Genomic DNA, 21,812 nt, shown 5'->3' with positions numbered 1-21,812 from the left:
GGGAGGCTGGGCATATATGAGGAAGTCCTTGACCTTTGCGTGTCTTGTTTGTTTTCTCTAGCCTATAAATCTAGACGCACCCTAGCGGCAGCAAAATGTATTTTGCAGCCAGGTGGGTCTAGCAACTCTCAATAGACCTTCTAGCTGCAAAAAGCTAAATTGGGTCAGGCCAATCACGTCTAGGGCTGGGTATCGTTCAAAAAAATTCGATACCGATACCGATACCTTGATTTCGATACCGGTTCCTGAACGATACTCTTTTCGATACCAATTTTATGAAATCCATTTTAACAAGATTACATAACACATTACCTCAGAAAAACTTTGGTTTTATTTTTTCAGTTTGACTCATGCTCCTTAGTCAGTGCACAAAGGAACAAAAAAGCACAAAGGAACATCATTTTCCTTATACATATACATAAGGTACAAATTATTTTTTTTATAAAGAGCTCATGCTCACCAAAGCTGAATTTCTTTGATCAAAAATACAGTAAAACTTGTAATATTGTGGAATAGTATTACAATTTAAAATCTTATTTGAATATATTTCAAAATGTAATTTATTCCTGTGTTGTCAAAGCTGAATTTTCAAAATCATTACTTCAGTGTCACATGATCCTTCAGAAATATGAAAACAGTTTTTGGAAACTATGATACATTTTTTTCATGATTCTTTGATGAATAAATTCAAAAGAAGAGCATTTATTTGAAACAGAAATCTTTTGTAACATTACACATGTTTTAAGGTCATTTTTGATCACTTTAATGCATCCTTACTGAAAAAAAATTCTGACCAACCAACACATTTTTGAACGGCAGTGTACATTCAGTAGGTCATTATTGCAATATAAACACTGTCAGAGTGATCAACAAGGTATCTCTTCATTTACCAGTCAAAGACGGAGCAACTTCCTGCTCTTATGTTTACTCCGTGCACTGTCAAGGTCTTCATCATATTTGTCATGGTACCGGTCTTTTTTACCGCAAATACTGCATCGCGCGCTGTTGGCATCGAGCCTGGAGAAATGTAGTCACACTTTTGACCGACTTTTCCACATCTTTAGGGTATTGTGAGTATGTGTGCTCGCGTCTCATTGAGTTTGTGCGCGAGTTTGTGTGTGTGTGTGCTCGCGTCTCATCTGAGAATGTGCGTGGACAGTTTGTGTGCGCGCGCGCGTCTCATATGAGTATGTGCGCAGAGAGTTCCGCGCGTTTCGTGTGTGTAGAGTTTGCGTGTATGTGCGTGAGCGACTTTAGGCGTGTCGTTGTGCATTTCATTTGTATTTGTTTGAGCACTGACAGTTGACGAGTTAACCCCTTAGGTATCGAAATCTGGTACCGAAAAACAAGTCATTTTTCGATACTCGATAGTATCGAGGCAATTCGGTCGGTACCTAAAAAGTATCGAAATCGGTACCCAGCCCTAATCACGTCGCTTATAGAGTAGGCGGGGCGGGCTTAACATATGACGACAGAGTTGCGACGGTCACCTGCCTTCGACTTAAAAAACAAAGAATGGCTGCTGCTGCTGGTGAACCGTCTTTCGAATCGGCTTTGTCCGCGACTCTAGAGGACTTGGAGTTAAGTTTTTCTTTGAGAAAAGAGCAAAGAACGGCACTTAAGTCATTCTTTACAAAAGGAAGATGTGTTCGTCGTTTTGCCGGCCAGATATGGCAAAAGTTGAATGAATCTTATCAACTAGCTCCGCTGTTGGGAAAACGCTCTGGTTGGTTGAAGCGCTGTCCTATTGCGTGCAGAGGGAATTTGAAAGACAGCCGTTTATCCCGCCCCTCGGAGTGAGCGTGTCTATGGTGAGTTGCCAGACCTAACATCTTGATGTAGTCTGGCTTGCCAGGCTATGTTTTCTCTCTAGTTTTTTAATAATTTAATCTTCGTCTTCTGTCTCTGTCTTCATGGCTGCCTCTCTGTTGGGCGACCTGTCGTGTGCCGTGTGCACTGAGCTCTTCACGGACCCTGTGTTATTGAGCTGTGGTCACAGTTTCTGTGCATTAATGATCACTGGACCTCGAGCAGATCCAGAAACTGTCCCGTCTGTCGACAGCTTTCACCTCAGCAACCAGTGTCCAATCTGAGCCTGAGGAACACCTGTGAGTCTTACCTGAGAGAGAACAACACGAGGAAGGAGAGGGATAGAGAACATGTTTGTCAGATACAAGAAGAGAAAATTGAGCTGTTCTGTCAAACGGATGATAAGGCTGTATGTTCAACGTGTAAGGACAATGAACATGAATGGCACGAAACACTGCCGCTACAACAGGCTATACGGCAACGCAAGGCGAGAAATTTTGCTCTATTTATGTAATTATTAAATGCTTGGGTATGGCAGCCCAGTTTATTGCCAAGGAAGTTACAAATAGGTATAAATAGATGCATGTATCTTTTTGTGCAATTTACATGTGTATGTGTAATATTTGTGTTTATCTTTAAAGGGTAAGCTGAAAGATGCCCTTCGTTCAGCTGAAAGGGCCATTACAGTACGGAACATCACAAGATAGCAAAATCTGCAGGTACATTAAGGTTTAAGGTGTTTAGGATCAACATAATTAAACATATGCCATAGATGTTTACTTTACAAAACTTCAGCTAGCTTTTCAAGTTCCACCCAACTGAGGACTGTAGGCTGACTGGTTAGACATAGACTGGAATAATTATTCAGCAAGTATGTCTTGGTTTAACTTGGTTCTTGTGTCCACAGAGTTTAATTAAAAAAGGTAGAAATAAAAATAAAACTGCTATATAAAGTAACACAATTCATAGAAATTGAAATGTATAGATACCTACATTAAATTGACAAATAGAGCACTAGAGAAAAAATGTCCAACTGTTTTAAAGGGTTATTTACATACATTTTCTCTGATCATTTCACATATAAGAGGTCATTGTTCTACAAAACATACTACACAATTCAGGAAACCTTGTTAGTCTAAAAAAAAAGTCCCCAATATTACAAGAAAAACAAGACTGCCTCTACAGAATCAGTTCAACGCTTACTTCTTCACCATCGCCTCTTTGGCTCCACCCGCTGACACGTGAAAAGTTGAGCAGGAAAAACAAGATCACTGGGCAAAAAGCTGTATGATGGCTTTTGATACCTCCAACTAGGGTTGCCAACTGTATTTTGGGCCTAATTTATTTGTCCCGTAAGGGACCTCTCTTGTCTCGATCTAACCACTGACTGATACAACAGCAACACAACACTTGAGGATGATCACGACACCTGTCATCATCCAATCACAGCCCACACTCATGCGCATCAGATCATACGAATAACAAACTCTAAATTGAGAATTAATTATTCATTTGGGACAAACCATTGTTAGATTTGAGAACAGAATCCTCTGCTGTCTGGTCGCTCCCTGTTCAATCCGGACTCACGCTAACGGCTAGTCCCTTTCACTGTCCGGCCGGATTTTGATTTCGGCATATCAGTTTTGGTGAATTCAAACAACGTGATTATTGTTCATGAGTCCAACATCCAGCCACGCAAGAAAACATGAAATCTTCCTGAGGGAATAATATGCTGATGTGATTTACTGCCCAAGAAACATTTCTGATTATTATTAATGTTTTTTTTGTTTGTTTGTTTGTTTGTTTTTTTAAGTCAGGATTCTTTGATGAATAGAAGGTTCAAACTAGCCTGGGAAAACCCAGACGAACTTCCGGCAAATTTATTATTACATTATTATTATTATTTATTACATTACTAATGTAATAATGACTATCTTTAGAAAGTATTGGTCTACTTATTACTAATTACGAAATCCCATATCAACAAAATCCTATGCTTAACCACTTGAACAATACAAGGAGAGACAAGAAACTGCACGTTTCATGCTTTCAAATAAACAATATACAATTGTATGAATTATTCTTGAATTGACCAAAGTGTGTAGAGGGAGAAGGTTACATTAAAAAATACCTTTTAAAAATGTATGTTAAATATACAAAATTGTTCTATAGTCTAATGCAATTACATCAGATTTACTTTAAATTACAGAATAATGAATAGTAATCCCTTTAATTAAATTACAGTATTTAGATTACTTGTTAATTAATTACATGAGTAATTTTTGAGTAATGAGTAATTAAATGAGTGCTTGTCATGACTCATTTATTTTATATTCTATGCAACAACAGAATCAACAATCACTGGTAAACTGGTAAATTCGACACATTCTGGATGCAGTATTCAGCACCGCTTTTGCCAGATCACTAGTATTAGACTGCTAAAAGTATTAAAGAGTGCTGTAAATTATGTTCTTAAATTAAATGTAAATTATTACATTTCAAACTGTACAGTTACTATTACACACACACACACACACACACACACTGGTGTGATTAAATGTTAGTTTGTCTCTGCAGATGATTGTTTTGTCATGTGACAGTGTCTGTCTGAATTTGAACACACAATTAAGTTAAAAGTCTATTTGTTTAAGTAAAAGCAATTATGTTTATGATGGCCAAAATATTCTGTTATGAATGGACGGTGCCTTTCACAACGGTATAAGGACATTTGAAATCACAGCATATGGCTTTAATGTTTTGTGACTGGGCATGTTTATCCAAAACCCTAATAAAATTCAACTTTTCTTTTGTTTACTTGCTTTGTGAAGAAGAGGATAGAAGTGTCTTTTATTGAACAGAGTTGGATACGCATGTTCTGTTAAAGGTTCATTAAAGGGTTAAATGGGCATTAAAACGGTTCTGTACAAGGTTTAAACCTATTGACATATTTAGAAAATAACACATATTCCTAAATTACTTTTCAATTACCATATGTTTTAGTTTACAATGAGATATTTGTTTGTGTTCATTATAATATGGAGAAAGTCAATGTTCTAAAAATAATTAAGATGTACTTTATTGCAACATCATACTACAGAAAACTATTTTAAAATAACTGTGTTTCTTCACAAAAGGTCTGACTTTGAGAAATGAGAGCAGGAGAAAACTAAAATGAGTTTCCATACTGAAAGACAAGATGAGGACACTGCCTCTGAAATGAGTCCTCCATCTCCTGGATCCAGCTGTGAGTCTGTGAAGAGTGATCAATCCATGAGGAATCTTCCGTCTGGATCCAGTGATGCATCAGTGACCTCTGACCCCAGGTGAGACACTGGCCATTTCAGCATTAACAGATGCTTTTATTCAAAGTGATTTACAGTGTATTCCAGAAGCCTGCAGTGGGTGAGTGCTAATAAAGGCTGCAGTTGCTTTAACGCCCAGAGAGTGCGATGATGGAGGATAAACTTGTGGTGCTCTCGCGGGCTACCAGGAGCTTAACGACTTCACGAACCGTAACTACCACAATGTTAACAGAAAGTAAAAAAAGTAAATAAAAGGCTGATTTGACATTTACTTGACTGACAGGACAGCTGTTTCGGTGGTTGCCTAGCAACATAAAAAACGCAGCGCACTGCTCGTTCTGTGTGATCGGGGCAGTGCTGTGCGCCTCGCGTTTTCAAACCTGAAAAACGCTTTTGGTGTGACTGGGGCCTAAAGCAGTCTTTTAGTGCCGCTTTCAGAGCAGTCACGCCCGTAATGGAGAACTGTCTCATCCGTAACATTGTTTTTTCCCTATAAATGCGAACACGAAAAATAAAATAAAATAAATATTTTATGTTCTGTGGAGAGCCAAACTTTCTTCATCCGGTGTGTAGTATTACTTTTGGTTTGCGCAGTGTAATTCACAGAATTGATTGCTCTGCTACCAGCCTCTGTCACGGACCGTGGAGCTTGTGACTATCGGGCAAGCGCGCAGCTGAGAAGGCAGTGTGAGTGTCGCTGTCAAATCTGTCCCTGGGAAAAGTAACGATGCGCCAAATTGAAAAAGCAACTATGTTTCATTACCAAATTTTCAGTAGTAGCGCGTTACACTACTTGTACTACTTGCACTGTTTATGACCACAAAAGGAAAGTTTCCTGCTCGTGCTCATCCATTTAATTGCTGTGAATAGCGACCAGCATCATTTTTTTCATCTGTATCACAAAATAATCCCATGTGACACGTGCCATAGGCTAAATTAAGTGTTCTGTTATAGGCTACAATATGAAATTTAATGTATTATTTAACAAAAATCCTGACCTTGCCTGATGGTCTGTGCTTGACTGCGTGTTCATGAGACAGCACCGCAGTTCACTCCGACTCGCCCAGAAAAGCACACAATTTGTTAGAAATCAAGATTAACAAAAATACAACACAAAATATAGGCCTTATCCATATCTTCTTCTCTGAGGTGAATACCTGCTGTGTTTGTAGTTTTCGCGCTCACATCTGTCAACTGTCATTCTGATATTTACCCTAACTCAGTGAAGAAAGTTGCTTGAGTTTTTGGGGGATTTTCTAGGCATTGTATTTGTATTTACTTAACGAATGAATGAAATAATGAATGAATCACTTGGCCTAGCCTATACAGAATGCAATGGAGAAAGAGTTTGCGTGTACTTCATTTGCTGACTCCTTTCTTGTTACACGGCAAGGTTGGTGACTAGATCATTACACCAAAACATGAAGTAAAGTATCTGTGATGTGTATTAGATAATAAATTGACAGGAGAAAATATGGCTGTTTTAGTTCGTTCAAAAATAACATTTTTAGCAAGACAGGCGGCTTATAAATACTCAAACTTTAAAAATGTTAGCTGGAGCATTAGTGCAGGCACACTGTGATTATGCTGCAACATGTTGGTTTAGTGGTAGGAAACGAACAAAAAAATGATTGCAAACTGCTCAAAATAAGCTATGCTGGGTAATATAGAAAGCACATCCACAGTTGCATCTAAATGATGAACATTTTAGAGAGCTTGATTTTTTAAAAGTTGAAAAAAGGGTAACATTTATGGTGTTGGCATTTAAAATAATAAAGAAAAGTGCTCTAAGGTACCTGATAGATTATTATGTACATGTGAAAAATGTGCATAGTCATTCCACAAGGGGGAGTAGCACTGATATTTATCCTTGTAGATTTGAGAGTTTAATGGGGATGAATTCCTTTCTATATATTAGTGCTATAGCCTGGAATAATTTACCTTGTTGTATAAAGCAGATAAAAGTTGAAAGTGATTTTAGAAAGTAAGTTAATTTTAAAGTGATGTAGTGTGAGATGCTGAACTTGATGGTGATTTCTCTCCATATATGGTCTGTTCTGCTCTGTTCTGTTCTGTAGACATAGAGGACCACAATGGAAATAAGTATTTGGCTTTTCTGTGTATTTTATCCTCGACAGTTTATGAAATGATGTATGATCCCTCTGTGTACAAATTTCAATATTGTCTAATAAATCAATAAATCAAAATAATTCATCTCTTTCATCTCTCATGTACTCTATTGGATGAACTTTTGTATTGTTTTATTGTAAATGGATTAAGATGAAAAGTATCTGCTAAATTAATAAATATGTGTAAATATATTGATAATTCTAGTTATACGGCATAGCTAGTGCTCCAAAATTCCATTTTGTTTGTTTGTCATTTGTCAGTATCAGCAGGAGGAAGAGACTGAGATCAGAGTCTCCAGAACCCAGCGCTGTGTCTCTGAAGAGTAATGACTCCATGATGCAACCCATACATTTCAGTGATGGACCAGTGACCTCTGATCCTCTGTAAGTATAAACATTTACTTGTTGATTTATTGTAGTGCATCTAAGATGAAAAATTATTTTAATGAAAAAACTCTATAAAAAAATAAATAAGAAAAAGAAAGAAATACCATGAACATTTTTTTTTGAGTATGCAACAACATAAAATCATATATAGTAACCAATATATTTCTGATGTTATTTAATGGTCATTCTAATGACTGCAATTGCTGCTCTTTACTTTTTAATTACAGCAGGGCAGAAACACAAGAGCTGATCAGATCTGTGCCATTCTCTACATCCCACTATCAGGACAAAACTGAAGCAGTCCTGCAGACACACACACTGGAGACTGGAGACCTGCAAAGAGTCAAAGACCAGCACAAAACCAGCATGAAGAACAAGTATGAGAGATTATTTGAGGGAAACAAACTCCAAGAGAATGAAACCCCCCTGAACAGGATCTACACACAGCTCTACATCATAGAGGGAGAGAGAGAAGGAGTGAATGAAGAACATGAGGTTTTACAGATGGAGAAAACAGCCAGAACACAACACTCACAAGACACTCTAATCTACTGCAATGACATCTTTAAAGTCTCACCTGTACTAGGATGTGAGGAGAAAGACCAAATCAAGACTGTTCTTACTAAAGGCATCGCTGGAATCGGGAAAACTGTCTTTGTGCAGAAGTTCATTCTGGACTGGGCCGAGGGAAAAGCCAATCAGGATGTAGATTTCATGTTTGTGCTTCCATTTCGAGAGCTGAACTTGATCCGAGATCATCAGTACAGTCTTCACAGACTTCTGCTGGAAGCTCCTGAAAGAAGATCTGAGTGCAGAAATCCCTCAAACTCTGACTGAAATGTACATCCACTTCCTGCTGATTCAGATCAACATGAGGAATAAGAAGTATGAAGAGAGAGCTCCAGAGAAACTCCTGCAGTCCAACAGAGAAGTGATTGTGAAACTTGCTGAAGTGGCTTTCAAACAGCTGATGAAGGGCAATTTGATGTTCTATGAGAAGGACCTGATTGAGAGCGGCATAGACGTCACTGACGCCTCAGTGCATTCTGGGATTTGCACTGAGATCTTTAAGGAGGAATCAGTGGTTCATCAGAGGAAAGTCTACAGCTTCATTCATCTGAGCGTTCAGGAGTTTCTTGCTGCTTTCTATGTATTTTACTACAACATAAACAACACTACAGAAGCATGTTTTGATGCACTGGAAAATCTCCATAAAAGAGTCACTGATAAGGCAATGGTGAACAAAAATGGACATCTTGATCTTATCCTCCGGTTCCTGCTGGGCGTCTCACTGGAGTCCAATCAGAGGCTCTTACAGGATCTACTGACACACACAGAGAACAGCTCAGAGAGCATCAGGAGAACCACACAGTACATTAAAGAGAAGATCAAAGATGTTCATGGACTCTCTGCTGAAAGATCCATCAATCTGTTCCTCTGTCTGCTGGAAGTCAAAGATCAGACTCTGTCCAGAGAGATTCAGGAGTTTGTGAAATCAGACAAACACTTAGAGAAGAAACTCTCTCCTGCTCAGTGCTCAACAATTGCCTACATGCTTCAGATGTCAGATGAGGTGCTGGATGAGCTGGACCTCAAGAAATACAACACATCAGACGAGGGTAGAAGAAGACTGATACCAGCTGTGATCAACTGCAGGAAAGCTCTGTGAGTGTTTTTTTTTTTTCTCTCTTGTATACTCATTTAAGTTACTTAATATTTGTATATAACTTCAGTCAGATACATTTTAACTGTTAGAGAATTTACAGACAGAAAATTATGTTCTGCTCTCTTTTAGTCTTGCTGACTGTAATCTCAGTTGCCAGTCCTGTAAAATTGTGGCATCCGCCCTTCAATCTTCAAACTGTGTCCTGAGAGAGCTGGAACTGAGCTACAATCACCCAGGAGAATCTGGAGTCCAGCTGCTCAACGACAGACTGAAGGATCCAAAGTACAAACTGCAGATACTCAAGTATGTGGGCTAGTTATGACTCATATATTTTCTAAGAGGGATATTTTGTTAAGATAATGTTTTATGAAATGTTGTGCTCCCATTATTTTTTTGCTGACTCTCTGATTTAATACAGAAAAATCCATAAACCTCAAGTAAGACCAACATTTAGAGGTGTAAAACTAGAGGTTTTAATTTAATTCAGCTTTTAAAAAAATGACTACACTACAGTTTTATTTTTTCACTAAATAACGAACGAGTGTATTTACCGATTTCAGATAAAATCTGCAGAATGTTCATAAAGTGCACAATGAATCGCTGTCAACCTTGGTCCTGGAGGTCTACCTTCCTGCAGACTTCTGTTCTAACCCCTTGACTTCACAAACCTGCCTGTAATTTTCAAGTAAACTTGATTAGCTGGATCAGGTGTGTTTGATTGTGGTTGGAGCTGAACTCTGCAGGACATTAGTAAATATTGAAAGCAAATTCATATTCTTTCTTGAAAAGCTAAAAACAAAAGTCAGAAAAGTCTGGTAAACACCTTCGAACTACCATTGGTCCGTGGCGTTTATGTAATAGGTAGGTGTGGCTCTGAGGCTCTTTTGTTTTTTACATGGAAATCTTCTCCGGTTCATTTCCTCTGTTTAGTCTGTACTTTCACAGCTGACATTTTTGGTTGTTTACCACATATTTGCATATCCTCTTAAAGGATCATCTAAATGGTCACCTATTTCAAAAGTATTTTTACTCCTAAGCGAAGAATATATTGGGTCCTTACTTTAATCAATCAATAAATTCCACTAGAAACAAACTTTGTTGTATTATTTTATTTTAATACTGTGAAGCTGCTTTGATACAATCTGTATTGTGAAAAGCGCTATACAAATATACTTGATTTGATTTGATTTGATTTACTAAAGCATAAAACTTCCATAATATGCTTGTAGAAATACAAGAAACATGCTAAGTTCAACTACTAGTTTCTATGAAAAACAATGCTTCAGCCAGCTATTCTACTTTTAAATGTGCTTTCTGGGGTTGAATGTCTGTTTTTGTTTTGGTCTGTGTGATCCCGCTACACTGCAAATTTGCCCAATAGTATTTCGAAACACGGGTTGCCAGTTGGTGGAAAACACAGCGTATTGCAGCCAGCAAACAACTGAGTCAAAGATTGCAGATTTTACCCAACCTAAAAAGCCTCTGCAGTAAAAACATTGCAAATTATTACATTGGCTGATCAGCTTGCAATATAAGGCTCATGAAAGGAACATGAAATGTATCACTTTCCATTGTCATGCGCCCTCATTCCTTCTGCGTTTCTCAATCTGGCAAATCGTGTGAGCTTCGATTCTGAGGACGGGGTGGGAGAAACAACTCTCTCCAATATTTTGAATATGGACTGCAGTACCCATTTCAACAGCTAGCAGCCAATATTACATACTGCACCTTTACACATTATTTGTTTTTCTCTCTGCTCAGTTTGGATCATGGAGGAAATTTCAGGATCACACCAGGACTGCGGATATGTAAGTCCACACACACATGCAAACCTCTGCATTCTTGATGCCATAGCTGTTCTGATCTGATGTTCTGTGTTCAGATGCTTGTGATCTCACTCTGGATCCAAACACAGCACACACTCGTCTCTCTCTGTCTGATGGGAACAAAAAAACAACATATGAGAAAGAGTATCAGCCGTATCCTGATCACCCAGAGAGATTTGAGAACTATGAACAGGTGCTGTGTAAAGAGAGTCTGACTGGACGCTGTTACTGGGAGGCTGAATGGACTGGATGGGGTCATGTCGCAGTGACATATAAAGGAATCAGCAGGAAAGGAGGGAGTGAATGTCGGTTTGGACTGAATGAAAAGTCCTGGAATCTTTACTGTTGTGATGATATTTACACTGTCTGGCACAATAGTAAGAGAACGAACATTCATGTCCCTTCATCTTGTTCTAACAGAGTAGGAGTGTATGTGGACGTGTCGGCCGGCACTCTGTCCTTCTACAGCGTCTCTGACACACACACACTCACACACTTATACACATTCAACACCACATTCACTGAACCCCTCTATGCTGGATTTAGAGTTTATAATGATTCTTCAGTGTCTCTGTGTCAGATTTAACAGCCTCCTGTGATGAACCATAAAGACACATATAGAAACACATTATAAGTCACATCATGACATATAAATTCACAATTATCTGAAATAAAGTCAGAATAAGGAGATATAAAGTCACAATTGTGACAAATGACGGAATCAAACAAATTCTACATAAAGTGTACAGGAAGGCTCCTCTTCAATGGGTTATGAAGGCCAACCTCCACAGTGCTAATAAGAGATGTGATTGGTCAGATTTGCTTATATGAATAAATTACTGGACTTTTCAGAATATTTTGTGAATATGCAAATAGCTCTGTAAACTAAATCGATCATATCATATCGATTTTCTGATTGGCTAACACAGACTTACAACCCTCTGTCAAACAGGAAAGATTAGGTTAATCCATTTGAGATAATCGTTATATATTTCTGTCACGGAGCAAACCCGTGATCATGAATGGACTGTATGTAGGTACACCATATCAAACACACAAACATGTGCAGCATTAACGCAGTCTATTTACTGACACTGATATCCTGGATATTGCCTTATAGTTCCAAATGTTCCTGTAAAGCAAGGTTTATAATTGTTAATTCATTGTTTTGCATCATAGTTGCATGTTCTTGTTACTGTGTAATTTAATTATGGATGTTGTTTAATATGCATTAGGTGGTTGGAAGTACATATGTTAGAAAGTAAAACTTACCTGTAGAATGGTACATTCCAGGGTGTGGCCTAGACTATAAATGGCTGCCAGAAAGCATGGTGCAGGAGGGTCAGGTTGGTTGTGTGAAGTGGAAGCAAATCCATAGAAACTTGTTCCAGAAAGTTTGTTAACCAAACGATACAACTGCTGTTGTGGCTACCTTCCCACAAAAACTTGTAAATATTTATGTTATTTTTGTAGTTTTTCTTTTTCTTTGTTTTTTTTTGTTTTTGCCGTTGGATTTGCACTGTCTTCACAATAAATTCACCTTAATTGGGATTTCCTGTCGCATTGGTCTTATTATGCCTCTGATCGCGAGGGCGATCGCTAACAATTTCCTTTATATTTTCTAAGAAATACATGAGAGGCGGGAGTAAGATAAACCAGGTGCTTGCTGTTTTTTACAGCACAACTACAAACTCTGTGGTGTTTACACAAAGAAACACAGAAGGGTACATTTTCATTTCATAAATATACAACAGTAGTCAAGCTGTTTTTTATGTTATATTTAAATACATAACATTTATTGTTAAATTAGATAGATAGATAGATAGATAGATAGATAGATAGATAGATATTATTTAACATTTCATAACTTTTGAATATTTTTTGCTGTCCTGATTTGTCACTCCTTCACTGAAGGTTCTGAAGGGTCTGACCACACGCCACTGATATCCGGTATCCAGTCTGTTAATGTGTGAGTCAGTGGAGACTTCTGGGAGTCAGATATGATGGTCTGTAGAAACACTGGCTCTTTATTTGATCTCATAAAGCTACTGTAGATTTTGTCACAGTTTCAGAGGATCCTCAGTCTCAGTTTCATCCTGCTGGATTGTCCGGAAAGATCCATTTTATGGTTTTGTTGTAAGTTTCACCTCACTCTGTGTTTAACACTATTGTCTTTGCAAACTTAACAGTGTAACACTGTTACTGGTTTTGTTCAATAAATCTTTGCACATAATGAATGGACTGTGTGTGATGTTACATCTGTAAAGTTCAGATTGAGGACTGAGAGATTCAGACACTAAACACTGAGATGATGCAGTGATTTAGTGTGTGTTTAAAGCAGACGTCACACACTCACACACACACACGCTCTCCCCTATTTCATGTGTCTTTCTGATTCTCAGTTTGTTTTCATTCTTCAATGGTTCCTCTCTCATGTCCTGAATGGATGTGTTGTTGGAGTCTCTGCTGCTGGACGGGGGTCAAAAGTCAATGAAGAAAGAAAATTACAGACATTCAAGTTAAAACATTGGGTATTTAAATGTTGTCTATTTTGTGATAAATTCATACATTCTTTGTAACAATGCATAACATAAACAGGCTTCTGCTCTTATACAGGATATTTTAGAACCATTATGAGTTTAAATCCATAGAGATAAACATTATTTTATTGTCAAAACAAATGAACTCAATTCTAGTCTGCATTATTTATTCACAGCTGCTGAAATAGCCTTAACTAGTTTGATTTTCCCGCATAGCCAGACCTTTACCAGCCTTCAGGAGCAATCTAGACCCTTTACATATAACTTTGAGCAGGCACAGAGCAGCCATAACGTGCCTATAACATCTACCTTCACTTTATTTGAGCGGGGAAGCGGCTACATGTGTGCCATGAAGCCAAACTCAACCCTATGATGGCATGCCAAGATTTCACTTCAAATATGCCAACAGAACTTCAGTATGAGTTAACTCAGGCTTCAACCAAATGCAGAAGGATACGCAGGCAAGAGACAGTGATGGCAACAAATTAGAAAATATTTATTGATTCATTTGCATTTTTATCAAAGATTTGTAAATGTTCTCATAACAAACAAGGGGGTGGAAAATTGACTGCACATTATCTCCATGTCGTGGACATGGGTGGAGATGACAACTTATTAATCGGTTATGTTGTTAATACAGTAATATGGTAATAGAAAAGTATATGATGAAATTTCATTAAATGGGATCAAGTTAAAAAAAAATTAAGAATGATATATAAAAATGACGAATTAATTAGGTTATGTATAAATTAATAAATGTCATAATTTTAATTACAGCACAGATTTATGTCCTGAGCTCAGTATTACTCTTACCAACTTTAAAAATTTCATTTCAGAAACAAATTTAGAGCACATTTCTTTAGAGCACACACTCTTTTTTTTTCATATTTAGACTTTTTTTTTTGTTTAGATGTCGAATTAGAGATTGCCATAAAAGTGATTTTGATTGAAACTGCACATACTCAAAGTCCAGGGAACAGGTGTAATTTTTTTGTAGTGACTCTTTCTATACTTGGCAATATTTTGCACTGCTGTGGGAAACATGGGTCGTTATCCATGCGTGAGCTGACCTATACAAAAAAATAATAAATAAAAAAAAACCTTTGAAAGTGCAAAAACTGTACTTTACTTTCAAGTACTGTACTTTTAAAAAATCAAAATCAAAACATTGGAAAAGTAAACCAATTTAAATTTTCTTAATTTACCTTCCTGAACAGTTCCATGATGTCATCATTATGAGCCCTTTCACAGAACACCTCCACAATGTAGTTGACAAAAAAATATCCTTTGATACTATTTCTGTACGAAGTGATACTGTACCTGTGGCGATAAATCAATGGTAAGTTAAGCATTTATATGTATAAAACCAAACAAACAACTGCACTGTTTTATTTGTCACACATCTGAGTGGTGTCACACATCAAATCATTCATTTAATAATTTTTACCAGACATTCGTGAACAGACAAACACATGTGCGAGCTACAAATTAATCTAATTTCAGCAATCATGTCACGTACAGTAAACTGACCAGGGGGGCTGGACATAAAACAGACGAAATCTTTGCTTACGTACACAACCAACAGCGTGCGCCCAACGACCAGGGCAATAGTAACCTCCTGGGTGTTCTGGACAGAGAAATGGACACACAAAACAGTACTAAATAAAGAAAAAGGTAAAGAGAAAATGGGAAATAGCAATATGAAGACTGAGTTTTATCAGTAATGTCGTACCTCCTATGCAGGCTTGAATCAGAATAACCTTTGGTTTATTAATCAGAGCAGGACATTTCTCTGAGTTCAGATTGGAGTAGATGTCATCAACACGGAAGTAATCCTTGGGGTTTTCCACCTCATGATAGTTGACACCTAAAATGGTTTCTTCACTATGTGGGGTCTTTTCCCCGTGAGACATAATAACCACAAAGGTGCTGTCCGAGTCTTTATGTTCAGAACGTAACATCTATTTCCTGTGAAAAAAAAAAAAATATATATATATATATATATTTAAAAAATATATAAACAAAAACAAAAAAGTCGCTGTTTTAAATAGGCAAATGCTTAAAAGTATATGATTGGATCATTATTGCAATTATTATTATGTTTCTAGCATGTTATATGTTTGCCGACATTTCTTCTAACCCAATCAATGGAGTGTGTGGTTTTTATTTCGTTAACAAGCATGTATGAAGACACATCATGGCCATATTCCAGGATTACAATGTCAAGATTCATCAGGCTCAGATTGTGAAAGAATGGTTGGAAGAATCATTTCCACACATGAATCGGCTCCTCTGAGTCCAGAGCTGAACCTCAGTGAAAGTCTTTGGGATGTTCTTGTGTATAGGACATAACATCACAAACCTTATTTCCATTAAGAGGAGCATCAAGATCTTGTATTGGCAATGCAAGTGTCAATTACTCTGTAAAGTCTCCTCCAGTACATCCCAAAGACTTTCACTGATTTATATAAATAATATTAATTTCACAAGGCTGTTCCAGAGAGATTTGTGTATTTCTCAACACTATAATCCAGAGCCTTCAGCAGCCACTCCATGTTCTCCTCGTCTCTCTCTGCTCCAGCCCTGTGTTTTAAGTGCTCAAACTGTATGTTGGTGATTAGCAGAGCTAAACGTTTCCTCTGAGACTTGTCCTTTGGGATATAAACCTATGAAACACAATCCAAATCGAACAGGATTAAAGCACAATAAACAGAAACAATGTCTGGAGCAACATTAGAGTTGGGTATCTTAGGAGAGGAATATTAGTGTTAGAGATTAGAGATACTTGCTTCTTTTTTCTCTCTTGTAAGAATTTCAGTCTTCAACTGTCGGCTGCATGGAGTCATTGTGTGTGGACTCGCACTGGACTGGACGGGCTCCTCCTCCACAGACACTGGAGCATTTCTGCTCTCCTCCTGAACAGATGGATGAGCTGAAGACAGAAAAACACACATCATGTTTTGGATCATTCAGAATAGTTAAAGATGTACCAACTGCCCATTGAACAAAGAACAATAGAAAGTCTGCACTAAATATTTATTGTTTTTCTATATAATTTAGAGCATTACACTCATAGTCTTTAAACCAGTATAAACAGGGTTTTCTTTACCTTCCTTAAGTTTCAACTCAAGGCGATGTGCAAGATCATTTTGTTTGATTTTACACAACACTTGGACTGCGATCCTGCCCGCATCTTCACTGTATTGTTGTACCATACAATCCACCACATCCATACAGTCAGATTTCTCCAGCTTTTCTCGAGGAATAGGGCTGAGGTCTGGCATCACTCCACTCCATAGCTGCTGTTTCAATTCTTGGAGATCTGTTTCAACAAGCTCCTCAAGTGCCTCAGTCATCACTCTTTTAGTGGCGGCCATTTTGAGTCATTGGGAGAAAAAGGACAAAACAGTCTTAGATCTGGGACCATTGTCCAACAGCCTAGTGGACATCAATTTATCACACACATAAAAACAAAACTTTTAGGTTGATCTATATTAGCTAATTTACATGAACGTAATGAAATGTCTTTTAAAAGGTTAATTTGTTATTTTTTGTTAGTTTGTTATTTTTTGTTTTTTTTAGTATTTGTTAGTTATACCAGGGACGAACTGCTGAACATTCGGCAGTGCACACCAACTGATCACCAACCAGTTTTTGATTCTTCTGGCGTTTTGCGGAACATTGTCGTCGGTTGCGCCGCTGCACTGTGGAAACAGTATAAGACGCGCAGGCGTGGGAAGCGAGCCGGCACACTTGTTAAGCTCAGGCAGCGCGGATTCAGAACGGCGCTGCCTAGCATCCATCTGGCGAATGTCCGCTCTCTCCCTAACAAAATGGACGAACTACTTCTGCTCTCACACAAAAACAAGGACTTTACCAACTCTGCTGCTCTGTGTTTCACGGAAACCTAGCTGAACGAAGCCATTCCGGACAGCGCGTTACATCTACCGGACTTTCAGCTGTTCAGAGCGGATCGCGATATGGAGTCAACGGGGAAAACGCGCGGTGGTGGGACATGCTTTTACATCAACAGAAGGTGGTGTACTGATGTAACTGTGTTAAGGAAGATGTGCTGTCCTGATGTGGAAGTGCTTTTCATTAACTGCAAGCCGTTCTACTCGCCGCGGGAGTTTTCCTCGCTCGTTCTCATCAGTGTTTACATTCCACCGCAAGCACACGTGAGTACGGCGCTGCAACAGCTGGCTGATCTGATCACAGAAACAGAACAACAACACCCGGACTCTGTTCTTATCATTCTCGGAGACTTTAATCAGGCAAAACTCACACGTGAGCTGCCTAAATTCAAACAGCACATTACATGCCCCACCAGAGACAATAATATCTTGGACCATTGCTACACCACAACAAAGGATGCATATCGCTCCGTCGCCAGAGCAGCTCTAGGACTTTCCGATCACTGCCTGGTTCATCTTCTACCAACTTACAGGCAAAAACTTAAAACTGCTAAGCCAGTAATAAGGACTGTAAAGAGATGGACCAACGACACAGAGCAGGTCTTACAAGCCTGTTTTGAATGCACTGACTGGAGTGTTTTCGAAGCTGCTGCCAGCGATCTGGACGAGCTCACAGAGACTGTAACATCATACATCAGTTTCTGTGAGGATTTATGCATCCCTACCAGGACTTACTTATCATTCAACAATGATAAACCATGGTTCACACCAAAACTCAGACAGCTTCGTCAGGTCAAAGAAGATGCCTACAGGAGTGGGGATAGGATCTTGTATAATCAGGCCAGGAACACATTGACAAAGGAGATTGAAGTAGCTAAGAAGAGCTATGCCAAAAAGCTGGAAAACCAGTTTTCTTCCAACGACCCTGCATCAGTGTGGAAAGGCCTGAAAGACATTACCAACTACAAGACACCATCCCCCAGCACCGACAGCAACAAGTCTTGCGAACGAGCTGAATGTCTTTTACTGTAGATTTGAGACCCCCGATCAGACACCCCACACCCGTCCTGACCATCTCTCTACACAGCCATCAACACCTCCAGCCATCCCCCTCCCCTCCCCCCCTGCACTTCAGATCAGTGAGGATAATGTGCGTCAGATCTTCAGGAAACAGAAGAGAAGGAAAGCACCAGGCCCAGACGGTGTTTCACCAGCCTGTCTGAAAACCTGCGCTGACCAGCTGGCCTCTATCTTCTCACTGATCTTCAACAGATCACTGGAGCAGTGCAAAGTCCCTTTCTGCTTTAAACGCTCCACCATCATCCCAATCCCGAAGAAACCAAAGATCACAGGACTCAATGACTACAGACCTGTTGCCTTAACATCTGTGGCCATGAAGTCATTCGAAAGACTGGTGTTAGCATATCTGAAGGACATCACTGGACCCTTGCTGGACCCCCTGCAGTTTGCCTACAGAGCAAACCGGTCTGTGGATGATGCGGTCAATATGGGACTGCATTACACCCTGCAACATCTGGACAAACCAGGGACCTATGCAAGGAATCTGTTCGTGGACTTTAGTTCTGCCTTCAACACCATCGTCCCATCACTGCTCCAGACCAAACTGACCCAGCTCTCTGTCCCTAGCTCCGTCTGTCAATGGATCACCAGCTTTCTGACAGACAGACAACAGTTAGTCAGAATGGGCAAAATCACGTCCGACAGCCGCATCATCAGCACCGGTGCTCCACAGGGATGTGTTCTCTCACCACTGCTCTTCTCCCTGTACACAAATGACTGCACCTCTAAAGACCCCTCTGTCAGGCTCCTGAAGTTTGCGGACGACACTACTGTTATCGGACTCATCCGGAACGGTGACGAGTCTGCGTACAGACAGGAGGTGGAGCAGCTGGCTCTTTGGTGCAGTTATAACAACCTGGAGCTGAACACGCTCAAAACAGTGGAGATGATCGTGGACTTCAGGAGAAACCCCCCTGCACTCCCCTCACTCACCATCATGGACAGCACTGTGACTGCAGTAGAGTCATTCAGGTTCCTGGGCACCACCATCTCTCAGGATCTGAAGTGGGACACTCACATAGACTCTGTTGTGAAGAAAGCCCAACAGAGACTGTACTTCCTGCGTCAGCTGAGGAAATTCAACCTGCCACAGGAGCTGCTCGTACAGTTCTACTCAGCTGTCATCCAGTCCATCCTCTGCACTTCCATCACCGTCTGGTTCGGCTCTGCTACCAAAACCGACCTCCGTAGACTACAGCGGATAGTTCGGACTGCTGAGCGAATCACTGGCACTACCCTTCCCACACTCAAAGAACTGTACTCATCCAGAGTGAGTAAAAGGGCTCGCAAAATCACTCTGGACCCCTCACACCCAGCACACTTTCTGTTTGAACTGTTACCGTCTGGTCGACGCTACAGAGCACCGAGCACAAAAACAACCAGACACAGGAAAAGTTTCTTTCCCCAGGCCATCTACCTCATGAACACTTAAATGTTCCCCTACTGTGGAACAAACATGTGCAATACTTCCCTCAGACATTTCATTATAGCACCTTATAACTTTATATATATTTATAATTTATAATCTTTTATTTTTTATTTTTATTTATACCTATGTTACTTGTCACTTGTCTTGTCACTTTATATTGTATGTGTACTGGAAGCTACTGTCACCAAGACAAATTCCTTGTATGCGCAAGCATACTTGGCAATAAAGCTCTTTCTGATTCTGATTCTGATTTGTTTTTCCAAGCAAATATTACTATGCAATTAATTGAATTAATTACTAATTAATCAGGCCTACATTTTTGGTTTGTACCCGAGCCCCACCGCCCTTTTTTATTCATCATGTAAAATATTTTGATCAAGAGATATAATCAAAGCAAAACGTATAAATCATTTTGACTTGCAACATTATTAAACGAATGAAACTATGTAATCATGAGGAAAAATGTCTGTTTTGCATGGTCTAGGCCTATACTTTAATCTAGCACAAGTTGCAATCAGTCATTTCAATATCTTGGTCTAAAAAGGTCTAACATTAATATATACATATATTAATTAAAGCATACAGCATTTATATATACTGTGTATATATATATATACAGTATATATATATATATATATATATATATATATATATAAAACAGGCCATTAACATATTATTTTATAAAAATATTGCCACATTCATACCTTTTATTATTATCTAGTATGAATTTTTAAAATACCATTACATAACAATGGGCAAAAATTTAACTTTTAAATGTAAATCCAAATAGTTGCAGACTTGCAATATACTACTTTTGTCACAATAGGTTTTTTTTAAGTTGTTCAAAAGAACAAACGTTATCTCTAAAAAAAACTTAACACTTACAAAACAACTTAAAAAACAACTAAAAAGTTAACAAATTAAATATATATATATATATATATATATATATATATATATATATATATATATATATATATATATGATACTGAAATGATTTAGAATTATAAACTGTACCGTTTCTGGTTGGAGAGAGTTTTCGTGTAGAGTCTGCACTTCCTTGTTCTTATCATTTAAGGGTCTCGCCTTACTTACTGTTTTCCCAGGAATACTTCATTTCTCTTTGTTCCTCCTTGTGCAAACCTTTCAAAGTTCTCCAAGTAGTGCTCACTGCAGAGTCAGATTACATGCAGCCCCTTCTCTCTGGATGTCTAATAGGGTTATGGGTTGAGTTAGGGTGCGGTTAGATATTCTAGCTCCACCCATTAGGCCCAAATTACATTCAGAGAGGCGGAGCTGGACTTCACACTCCACCCATGGCTCTGCAGTGAGCAGCCTCTCAAAGTTTCACCCTTTTCCAATAGTGCACCCAATGATGATTCATACAATTTATGGTAGTAACCTCCATCAAACTGAAACCAATCATTGTTCGGTCCTCATCCTCCAGCATCGAAGATGTTTTCCACTTATTTAAAAGACAAAAAAAAAATGTTTTATGGAAATCCCACCTGCTAAATAAACAAAACAATAATCAATTCGATTTTTTTTCTTTACATTTATTCTTTACTTTATTTCAAGGACTGAATATAAAATAATAGCTTAATAATAATAGCCTATTATTAATAATTTCAATAATATTACAGCGAAATGTGAACATGCATAAAGTGAGAAGTCATAAAAATGTTTCAGTATGTCTGCCATTTATGTCAAGCATAAAAATTCATAAACTG

The 21,812-nt window shown here is 38.6% G+C and overlaps 4 protein-coding genes and 1 long non-coding RNA gene across 11 annotated transcripts in view; 2 read left to right on the top strand and 3 right to left on the bottom strand.

Moving 5' to 3' along the window:
• Positions 1–21,812, bottom strand: part of LOC311077597 (protein NLRC3-like) — a gene marked incomplete at its 3' end in the record, with an annotated part of 522,782 nt that overhangs the window by 159,087 nt on the left and 341,883 nt on the right. The window lies entirely within an intron of this gene.
• LOC311077632 (uncharacterized protein) lies at positions 1,660–8,464 on the top strand (the record flags this gene model as incomplete). 2 transcript variants are annotated; one of them, XM_084106213.1, is made up of 5 exons in its annotated part: positions 1,660–2,296; positions 2,451–2,528; positions 4,944–5,132; positions 7,502–7,624; positions 7,855–8,464. In XM_084106213.1, the coding sequence occupies exons 3-5, from the start codon at positions 4,981–4,983 to the stop codon at positions 8,462–8,464; spliced, it is 885 nt and encodes a 294-aa protein (XP_083962339.1). In that variant the 5' UTR covers positions 1,660–2,296; positions 2,451–2,528; positions 4,944–4,980. The 2 variants fall into 2 exon arrangements, with proteins under 2 accessions (XP_083962339.1, XP_083962340.1); XM_084106214.1 differs by lacking the exon at positions 7,502–7,624 and having other exon boundaries at positions 1,661–2,296.
• Positions 8,056–12,665, top strand: LOC311077617 (protein NLRC3-like). The gene is made up of 4 exons (XM_084106190.1): positions 8,056–9,292; positions 9,423–9,596; positions 11,055–11,101; positions 11,176–12,665. The coding sequence occupies exons 1-4, from the start codon at positions 8,466–8,468 to the stop codon at positions 11,703–11,705; spliced, it is 1,578 nt and encodes a 525-aa protein (XP_083962316.1). The 5' UTR covers positions 8,056–8,465; the 3' UTR covers positions 11,706–12,665.
• On the bottom strand, positions 12,839–15,635 carry LOC311077639 (caspase a-like). Of its 6 annotated transcripts, none has more exons than XM_084106222.1 (5): positions 15,392–15,635; positions 15,230–15,286; positions 14,865–14,979; positions 14,622–14,729; positions 12,910–13,585 (listed from the first exon to the last, which is right to left on the bottom strand). In XM_084106222.1, exons 1-4 carry the CDS (start codon positions 15,618–15,620, stop codon positions 14,666–14,668), a joined length of 465 nt encoding a protein of 154 aa, XP_083962348.1. In that variant the 5' UTR covers positions 15,621–15,635; the 3' UTR covers positions 12,910–13,585; positions 14,622–14,665. The 6 variants fall into 6 exon arrangements, with proteins under 6 accessions (XP_083962349.1, XP_083962346.1, XP_083962348.1 ...); XM_084106224.1 differs by having other exon boundaries at positions 12,916–13,585; positions 15,234–15,286; XM_084106223.1 differs by lacking the exon at positions 14,622–14,729 and having other exon boundaries at positions 12,839–13,585; positions 15,234–15,286.
• Positions 16,503–21,365, bottom strand: LOC311077647. The gene is made up of 3 exons (XR_014604947.1): positions 21,100–21,365; positions 16,769–17,019; positions 16,503–16,591 (listed from the first exon to the last, which is right to left on the bottom strand). It is a non-coding gene; the product is annotated as an uncharacterized lncRNA (long non-coding RNA).

This window comes from Abramis brama, assembly GCF_963993115.1.
Source record: "Abramis brama genome assembly, chromosome: 2".
In the NCBI taxonomy this organism is placed as follows: Eukaryota; Metazoa; Chordata; class Actinopteri; order Cypriniformes; family Leuciscidae; genus Abramis; species Abramis brama.
This window is presented reverse-complemented; position numbering and strand designations above follow the sequence as displayed.

Bases quoted from the DNA above. Each gene is read 5' to 3' on its own strand.
- LOC311077617 (XM_084106190.1), top strand. From the start codon at position 8,466: ATGTACATCCACTTCCTGCTGATTCAGATCAACATGAGGAATAAGAAG. The intron at 9,293-9,422 runs GTGAGTGTTTTT...GCTCTCTTTTAG, and splicing joins ATCAACTGCAGGAAAGCTCT to TCTTGCTGACTGTAATCTCA. The intron at 11,102-11,175 runs GTAAGTCCACAC...TTCTGTGTTCAG, and splicing joins CACACCAGGACTGCGGATAT to ATGCTTGTGATCTCACTCTG.
- LOC311077639 (XM_084106220.1), bottom strand. From the start codon at position 15,620: ATGTTACGTTCTGAACATAAAGACTCGGACAGCACCTTTGTGGTTATT. The intron at 15,287-15,391 runs GTACGACATTAC...TTCTCTGTCCAG, and splicing joins GATTCAAGCCTGCATAGGAG to AACACCCAGGAGGTTACTAT. The intron at 14,980-15,229 runs GTAAGCAAAGAT...TTATCGCCACAG, and splicing joins GCACGCTGTTGGTTGTGTAC to GTACAGTATCACTTCGTACA.